Source organism: Garra rufa, chromosome 21 (genome assembly GCF_049309525.1).
Source record: "Garra rufa chromosome 21, GarRuf1.0, whole genome shotgun sequence".
NCBI classification, from domain to species: domain Eukaryota; kingdom Metazoa; phylum Chordata; class Actinopteri; order Cypriniformes; family Cyprinidae; genus Garra; species Garra rufa.
In genome coordinates this window covers 29,920,577-29,930,423 of record NC_133381.1, presented here as the reverse complement: position 1 = coordinate 29,930,423, position 9,847 = coordinate 29,920,577, and the positions used below count along the sequence as shown (strand labels likewise).

Sequence of the window (9,847 nt, the reverse complement as noted above, 5' to 3'; positions counted from 1 at the left end):
CAGTGCTACTTATGACTGGTTTTGCGGTCCAGGGTCACAAATATTTAAATCATAAATTAATAATTTAATTATTGAAAATAAAAACATTATAGCTATTTCATCTACTGTGTTGGGAAAAAAAAATCAATTCAGTAAAGATTTTAATAAAATAATCAACCATTTTTGTCCATTATGATTCCTAATTATTGTCGAAATTCCAATAGGAATCCTGAACACGTTCCTTTACAATTAACGTATGATGGGGAATGATCCAATTGACTCCAGGAGCCAGTCAGACTAAGAGGAAGTGTGGAATTCTCTGAAAAGCTCTTTGAATACAGACAGACGCATAAAGCAAATATAGAGGACCTTATTGGAGACTTGCTTCAGCCATAAGATTGATCACGCTCTGTGTTCTTTAGAGGAAATCCTTGTGAGAATGCAATCCTGCCTTGTTCTTACAGAGACACAGCAAGGCAATCAGTAGACGTGGCAGACAATTAATCTCTCAGACAATGGTTTGCTTCAGTGGAGAGCTCTTCTGTGGCTCCAGCTGAACCATCATCATCTTGCTGTCTTCTCCATGGGAATTCTCAGCCGTAATTGACAGCCACATGCAACTCAGCTGCTATTTATACCTATGCAAAAATGGCTTTCTGTCCAGAGCCACACAATGTATATAAGGTGACACACAATTTATGCAACATTTAGCCAAAATAGATACATCCTATAGGCTGCATAATTAATTTGCTATTGTAACAGTTAAAGACCAGCAATAAAGGGTCCTTTAGCTGCAAGTTGGATGACTGGTATTTTTAAGTCTCCATTAACTGTTTTTGTTGGGCAGGAGAGAGACCGAGACAAGCTTAAGTGGGACCTCTATGGGTCACTTTGGAAACTAATTAAGAACCTCTTTGGATACCAGTCTGGTATTTCTCCTCAACAATTGCCTTCTCTCCCATCAACATACACTCTTTTCAACCTCATCAAACAAACACAGGGCCAAAGTCCTCTTGTGAGTGAGCTCAAGGAGCCTCTATATAAACCAGCTGAACAGCTAATAGGGAAAAGCAAAGCCTGAACACCAGTAAACACTCAGGGCCCAGTCTGAAGCAACAGGAAAGAACTGTTAATTGAATTTTAATTCTTCGTTACATCTTATTAATGAAGATGAAAGAGCATTTGACTAAAAATGGTGGAGATAAAAACATTTCTTTATATACAAAAGCCTTGGTCAATCACTAATCACAATAATATTATATTAATATAATAAATGTCTATAAGTTTCTCAGACCAGACTCATTTTCAGAGTCATAAACACACAAGACGCATTCTGCTAGACACTTTCATATTTTGACAGATTAGAAAAAACATACTGTGAATGCAAGTTAACACTGTATGACAGCAACATTTCCATACAGAATATAATTTTAAGCCCGATCCTTGTTAATATCTACAATAATTTATCAAGGCCGGTGTGCATGAGATGCCGTCACAGCACCATGAGTCCAGAGGACAGCGGAGCATCTCCTGTGGAATTCCAAATGTAATATTCTGACGAGACCAGCTCTCGTGCTAGAAGAAAAAAAGCATATAGGTTAATTTTCATTTGCTGATTTTCTCAACACTCATTTGTCATGTATTTTTTCATGTCAATAAACCATTTTGAATTCATTTTAGCATACATTCATCACTAAACAAATGTTTTTTTAAAGTTATTAAAGTATTTATTATTATTTTAAATTTGCTTTTCTAAAATACATATTTATATTTAGTTGTAGACATTAAAGTTCAGCAGTTTAAACTCTCAGCTGAAGTCAAAAGTTTGCATACACCTTGCAGAATTTGCAAAATAATAATTATTTTACCAAAATAAGAGGGATCATACAAATGCATGTTAATTTTTATTTAGTACTGATCTGAATAAGATATTTCACATAAAAGACATTTACATATAGTTCACAAGAGAAAATAATAGTTTAATTTATTCACTGATGCTTCAGAAGGAAAAATTATGCATTAAGAGCCAGGGGTGAAAACGTTTTAAATTTGAAGATCAGGGTAAACTAAACTTATTTTGTCTTTTGGGGAACATGTAATATGTAGGGCAGTACTAAATAAAAAAAAAGATATTTAGACAATATTAGAAAAATCTACACATCCTTATTCCGTTCAAAAGTTTGCAACCCGGCTCTTAATGCATGGGTTCCAATGTTTTTCCTTCTGAAGCATCAGTGAGTGTTTGAACCTTCTGTAATAATTGCATATGAGTCCCTCAGTTAAACTGCTCAGGACAAACAAGGGACTCATAAACAAAACAAACAAAAATTAAAACACACACACACACACACACACACACACACACACACACACACACACACACACACACACACACACACACACACACACACACACACACACACACACACACAGCTGTGGATCATTCAGGTAACAACACAGTATTATGAATCAAGTGCATGTAAACTTTTATGAATTATTATTTTCACTTGTTGTCTAGATGTAAACATTGTTTATGTGAAATATCTTATTTAGGTCAGTACTAAATAAAAAATAACACGCATTTTGTATGATCCCTCTTATTTTGGTTTAATAATTAACATTTTGCAGATTCTACGAGGTGTATGTAAACTTTTGACTTCAACTGTATTTTATTTCAGTTAGTTGCCAAGACAACTTCTTTCTCTTTAAGTTTTTCATCAAATATTTATATTTTATTTGTTACAATCTGTCACTGAAACACTCACTTGTGACAATGCGTGGTTTGGCAGATGAGTAAACCTGCACTGAGTGTTGGTCCACACAGCAACCAGATAAAGTCAAATCTGGCACACGGAAATAAAGCTGGAAAAAATTAACAGTGACAAATTAACTGTTATTACATAAATTACAAGAGATATACCCTTCTTCTTACCCTTTTGTTGTTCCAAACACGTAAGACATTCGTTCATCTTCAGAACACAAATGAACCTAATTTTGTTACACATTCAAGGCCCGGAAAGGTAGTAATGAAGGACATCAACAAAATAGCCCATGTGACATTACTGGCTCAACCATAATTTTTACGAAAAGAAGAAAACAAAAATGACAACTTTATTCAGCTTTTTACTTCAACTTTGTTCTGACATAGAACTTGGATACGCTGTGCCTTGTTTACAAGCAGAAGCGACGCACGCTGTACATAAAACAGTCATCGTAAACATGTATGAAGATACCGAGAGAGAGGATGACTTGCCCAGTCTTGCTTATTTGAACTACAACATAGAACTAAGAGCTAACTGAGCTGAACTAACGCATGCGTTGTGGTACACTCATGAACGTGTGCCGAAGGCTGACACAGAAGAGAAGAAATTACTAAAATTACTGACTTTGTTTTCTTTGTGCACAAAAAGTGTTCTTATAGTTTCATAACATTAAAGGTCCCATATTGTCAAAATCGAAATTTCGTGGCTTTTTTCATGATAACTGAGGTCTAGGGGCTATGTAACTACCATATGAGTTTCAAAACAGTCAATCCACAGTAAACTGCACACAGCCTGCTTAAAGTAGCTGTTCATTTTCACGAGCCACTGTGACTTCCGCAAAGATGTGACGTCCGATCTACTCAGTCACCACCCCGAGCATCAACCACCGTCCCACCCTCCTTTTGTCAAACCCAGACAATATCATGTCCATAACATTGCTAAGCAACAACAACACGAAAACAAGTCGAGAAAACCCTGTTCAGTCGATAGATCCACTGGCACGTCAACTTCAGCCTCTTTCGCACAGCGATTCCGGTAAATACAGTAAATACACGGATAATGTTTCCCATGATTTGTTCCGGAGTTGTTTGATTTGATTCATTCACAGCTGTTTTCTGGAATCTGTGCGTGCTTTACACACAACCCATAAAGACATGTGACGTTTGGATGTGAGATGTAATGCGACGCGTACGTTTCACTAAACTGAAACTAACCTGAACAAACTGTGCTTCAGCGCTGAGAGTGAGGAGCTGGCTCTGCCCAAACGCTGCTTCATTCCACTTTGCACGTATTTTTTCGTTGTGAAGAGTCGCAGGATAACGTGCAACATCACTACAACACTGCCTTTATGGTTCTGGCTTTTGTTCACACAGCGCTCTTTCCGTAATTTTCCAGAATCAGCACGCATTGTGAAAGGGGCTTTACTGAAGCAACAGTTATGTAGCTTACTGCATTCGGTGTTTGAAAAAGAAAAAACATTAATGATCATTCTGAAATATCTTGTTGAGTATCAGCAGGCTAGGCTCTCTCTATGGCTCTGGGCTCGGCTAAAGCATACATGACCGTAGTTAACTGTGGTTGGCCTGGCTGTGTGTCACTCAGAAAACAACAGGCCAATCAGAAGAGAGGCTCATGAATATTAATTAGATGGGCCAAAATCGACCTGTTTTTGACAGAGCTCCTAAAAAAGGAGCTGTAAAAATATATTGAGATGGATTTTGGCACTTATACCACAAATATATATTCTTAAGGACATCAACAACTAAAATAAACCTCCAGAAATGTGTACAATATGGGACCTTTAAGGTTGAACCACTGATGTCACATGGACTATTTAATAATGTCCTTACTACCTTACTTTACCTTGAATGTGTCAGTTGCGTTATATACAGAATCAGAAAGCTCTCAGATTTCATCAAAAATATCTTAATTTGTGCTTCGAAGATAAACGAAGGTCTTACAGGTTTGGAACGACATGAGGGTGAGTAATTAATGACAGCTTTTTTTATTTTGAGGTCAACTATCCCTTTAATATCTTCATATAGAAAAATAAATCAGTTGATCCTGAAATCACCCTTACTTTTATATATGCAGTGAGTCCTGTGCACAGAGGGTCTGTCGGTCCAGCAACAGTCCCTGAAAAATATACCGTCCCCTCTAGTGTTGCTTCACGAGATTTTGGAAACTTCTGACCTGAGGAGGCAAAAAGTCATATGGTTATATAATGTAATATAATTATAAAAAAGTACTAATAAATTAAAATATCAAAATCAAATATTATGGAATATTAAAAATAGATTCACCAAGGACCCAAACCATCAGGTTCTTCTCTTTAGACACTTCAAGTTGTCCTGAGCTCACTTTGACCTCCACACTTCCCATTAGATTCCTGTAAAGAGGCACGTACATGGACACTATAACAGCCAGTGTACTATTTATAAGCACAACAGTACCAGCTAAAGACAGACAACTAGATGAAGAGCCATTATAAACATCTGCCAGTGTAAATGCCTGCACCCTACCCAACACATTTGCAGTGTAGAATTAAAGTATAAGTTCACTTCCAGAATGAAAATTTCCTGATAATTTACACCCCCCATGTCATCCAAGATGTTTATTGCTTTATTTCTTCAGTCGAAAAAAAATGAAGGAGAGAACATCAACAAAATATTCCAGGAGGAGTCGTTTTAACTTTTTTTGTAAAAGGCATTTGACTTTCTCTCTGCATGTTCACTTTGTAAACACTGGGTCGGTGCTTGCGACACTCACATGTGACCTTTCCAATGTGAATACGTAATGCATAAAGTCGCATGTATCACAGAGCTAATGTAAGACGAGCATTTGTGGTATGAGTATATCCTTTTTTTTTTAGATAATGACTGATTGTTAAGTTTAATGAGACCTTTTTTTCTCGGCTGGGATCATGAAGAGCCCTTTGAAGCTGCAATTTGAACCTCCAACCCGCTGAAGTGATTGTAGTCACACCAATGAAGTTCCCCATGTGCAGAAAAATCCTGGAATGTTTCCCTCAAAAACCTCAATTTCTTTTTGACTGAAGAAAGAAAGACATGAACATCTTGGATGACATAGGGGTGAGTAAATTATCAGGAAATTTATATTCTGAAAGTGAACTAATCCTTTAAACTTCTTACTACAAATTTGTGTAACTTACTGGTTGAAAAAGGGAATGTGTGCTTCACAGTACTCAAAGCTGTTTTTGACACTTTCATGGAGCTTTAAGACGACATTGACCTTCAGATGATTCTCCTCTGCCTTCAACTGGTAGGAACCAAGAATCGGTGGCACCGGCACCTAAAAAAAGTTATAAGCCCAAGTCAGTTAAAGACGCTACAGCTGTTATTGTGTGTACAGCATAATGAACGAGAATAAAAGTAAAATATGTATTTGTTTAGAAGTTTGGAATTAGTTTTTGTAGAGTTTTTTTTTCTTTTAGTCAGCAAGGATGCATTCAATTGATCAAAAATTATAGTCAAGTCATTTATAATGGAATAATTCTACTTCAAATAAATGCTGCTCTTTTGAATTTCCCTTACATTGGAGAATTGAGAAAAAAAGTCAGTATATTAGAATGATTTCTGAAGGTTTATGTGATACTTAAGACTGGAGTAATGATGCTGAATTTAATTCTGCTTTGTCATAATAGGAATAAATTACATTTTAAATTATATTAAAATAAAATATTACAATGAAATTATAATAATATTTCACAATATTCCTGTTTTTGCTTCTTTCAAAAGCATTAACAAAAAAACAACTTACTGACCTAAACTTTTTAAATTTTTGAGACAAAAGGGCTGAAGACAAACTATTGCCAGAATAATCTTTACCTGTGAGGTGTAACTACAGAGTCTAAAAAGCTCCAGAGGAGGTGAAAAAGGGAACTTGTATGGCCCTGAAAAGGCGGAACCATCATTCTCGTCCACACTGCAGGCGGTAAGAATGCTTGCATCCAGAGATGTCACACAGGGATGGACAAGAATGTCCTGCAGAGGTGAACCATTGGGTGGGAGTGTGAGGGTGACAGTCACATTGGGCAGAACACCTTCAACCTCACACTGAAAAACATGAAGTTCTAAATGTAATACAAGCACATAACACAAATCAAATGATATGTTCAGTTTATAAGATGGGGACTAACTTTGCACATGACCATGCCGTACACATCCCAGATGTCCTGTTGACTGCTCTTGCCATACTGCATGGACCTCACCTTCTCGGTAAGGGCCACACTTACTACCGCCCTGCCTCGATGGACCCCTGCCTTCCAGGCTGGCTGCTTTTGAGCCCCCCCTGGGCTTGGAGCCACAGCAGCAGGCACCAGTCCAGCAGGAGGAGGGGTGTCCAGTGGCCTCCCCAAAGGGCAAATCTGCAGGAGCACAGAGGGAAGAGCAGCCAAACGGGAGGCCAGCACATCAGGCTCTGGTTTACCTCCAGGGCCACAAAGGAAATCCTGCAGGCCTGACAAAAGTGCTAAGCCCTGAGAGACTGAGGCCAGGCTGGGAAGAGGTGGCCGTGGCCCAGGAGGTGCTTCCACTAGAGGAAGGCAAGCTAGGATTAACACTCCCTGAGTGACTGTGAGCACGGGCCACAGGGTTCTCCCACCTGGGCCATCCAAACGGAGTTCCACAGCTGGTGAGCGATGCTGACGGGCACAGTCGTCCCGCACTTCTACGTAAGGTTTGTCAGCATCCACCAAGCCTAGCTCTGTCAGCAGAAGCTGAGGTATGACGTGGTCCTCAGGAACGGCCACATACTGAGTTCCAGCAAAAGATTTGGCACGGAACTCAACTGTTGGGAATCGCCTGAAATAAAAAACATAAAAAAAGTTTACTTCTATTTTTGCAACACTATGTAAGTGTGTTCCATCAAGAAATCAAAAGTTTTAAACACACTTGTGGTCTTTATGCACACCTAAACACTGGAAATATGTCACATACAGTGCCTTGCGAAAGTATTCATATTGCATGTTGCTGCCTTATGTTTTTTCCACATCGATCTACACTCTATACACCATAATGGCAAACCAAAAAAACTGTTTTTAACATATTTTCAATTCCATTGCATAAGTATTAATACCCTTATCTGGGACAGTTGAAATTAAGCTTAGGAGCGTTCATATTGCTTGTAGATGTTACTATACTTTGAGCGGAGTTAACCTGTGGCAAATTCAATTGAATGGGTATGATTTGGAAAGGCACACACATTTTAATAAAATAACAGCTGAAAATGCATATTAGAGTACTGAGGTAAAGAAAAACTGCCTGTAGAGCTCAGAAACTCAGAAGATCGCATCAAGCCACAGATCTGGAGATAAGTTCAGAAACATTCTGCTGCATTGAAGGTTCACAGAAGCATGTGGTCTCTGTTACCCTTAATGGAAGAAGTTTGAAACAACCAGGAGGATTTTTCCTAGAGCTGGCCTCCTGGACAAACTAAGCAATTGAGGGAGAAGGGCTTTGGATAGGGTGGTGAACCAAGAAGCTGATGGTCACTCTAGTTGAGCTCCATGATCATATATGCAGTGAAGACACATGAAAACACACTTGGAATTTGCAAAAAAGTATCTGAAGGACCCTCAGACTCTGAGAAATAATATTTTTTGGTATGATGAACATCAATTCCAAGCATCATGTATAGAGGAAACCAGACACTGCTCATCACCTGCAGAGTACCATCCCAAAAGTAAAGTGTGCTGGTATCAACCTCATGCTGTGGGGCTGTTTTTGAGCAGCAGGAACTGAGGGACTCGTCAGAGTAAAAGGAGAGCTCAACAGAGCAAAATATAGAAATAGCCTTAATGAAAACCCAGTCTAGAGCATTCAGAACCTCAGACTGAGCAGAAGGTTCACGTTCCAACAGGACAAGGACCCAATCAAACATTTCTGGAGAAACCTGAAAATGTGTATCTGTCCCGATCCAACCTGACAGAGTTTGAGAGGTGAAGAGGTTAGGAGAAGAAAGGCAGATAATTGCCAAATGCTGATGTACAACGCTTGTCACATCATAGCCAAAAATACTTGAGGTAGTAAAGATGCTTCAGGTAAGGGTTAAGGGTATGAATACTTATGCAATGTACTTGCTTCTCTTTAAAAAAAAAAAGTTCTGGATTTGCTTTGTAATAATGGTGATATGGAGTGTAGATACATGTGGAAAAAAGTAATTTAAAGCAGTTTAACAAAAGGCAGCACTATAAAACGTGAAAAAATTAAGGGGTATGAATACTTTTGCAAGGCACTGTAAGTAGACAAGTGCAAAGACTAAAGTGTGGGTATTGGGACTGATCCAGGGTCATAATATGACAACAATTACAGTGTTTATTGCTGCACTCTGCATGCTGTTTAATTGGCTAGGTTCGAAGTGGAGTAATTACATACTAGAAAGGTGTGCAATATACAATGTAGGCATTATGCATTAACAGTAAGCATTATGTACCTAACTATGGCTGAATTCATGTCATCATACCATATGATTTTTCAGTCGTATACTCCACAATTTGACAATCTTAGTATATCAAAGTATTTAAAAAAAATGTTTGCAAACTGTGCAAGGTACTAATACAGTACAGATGCAAAAAAGTATAACAGTTGCTGCAGTTGTTAACAGTATGCTATTCTAAAAAGCCACTTCAAAATAAAAGACAGTATGCAATACGCAGTACTCTAATATGCCTTCACAAAAAAAATGTCCTTACCTGGAAAACCGCACTTTTCCAGATTCACCCTTCTCGTGTGAGACAGCCCATAGTGCTCGTATACTCATGCTGCTGTTTACGTCCTATGGATAAGTGGGACTAGTCTAAAATGCCAAACATGTACTGAAGATGCAATTATTAGCTCACTCGGTAAGACGATAGATTTTTATTAATAGTAGTATTTTCTTTTTCACAGTTCGAAAGTGTGTGACTGATATAAGTTCTTAACCTATATGTTTAAAGAAATGAAAGCAAAATAGAGGAACTCGCCGCTGTCATGTTATCCCCATGTGACAGCTTGTTCTTCCTGTTTGCCAACGATCACGTGACATTTTGGGGCGTGGTCGAAACAAGAGTCGCTGCGACGGAGCTGGCGTAGGATCAGCCGTAAAAA

The 9,847-nt window shown here is 38.3% G+C and overlaps 1 protein-coding gene across 1 annotated transcript; it reads right to left on the bottom strand.

Annotated features, from left to right (window-relative positions):
- Positions 1 to 1,087: 1,087 nt before the first annotated feature.
- On the bottom strand, positions 1,088 to 9,736 carry ap5m1 (adaptor related protein complex 5 subunit mu 1). The gene is made up of 8 exons (XM_073827368.1): positions 9,454 to 9,736; positions 6,901 to 7,564; positions 6,590 to 6,817; positions 5,914 to 6,053; positions 5,045 to 5,130; positions 4,822 to 4,934; positions 2,745 to 2,841; positions 1,088 to 1,554 (listed from the first exon to the last, which is right to left on the bottom strand). The coding sequence occupies exons 1-8, from the start codon at positions 9,519 to 9,521 to the stop codon at positions 1,472 to 1,474; spliced, it is 1,479 nt and encodes a 492-aa protein (XP_073683469.1). The 5' UTR covers positions 9,522 to 9,736; the 3' UTR covers positions 1,088 to 1,471.
- Between the last annotated feature and the right edge of the window lie 111 nt (positions 9,737 to 9,847).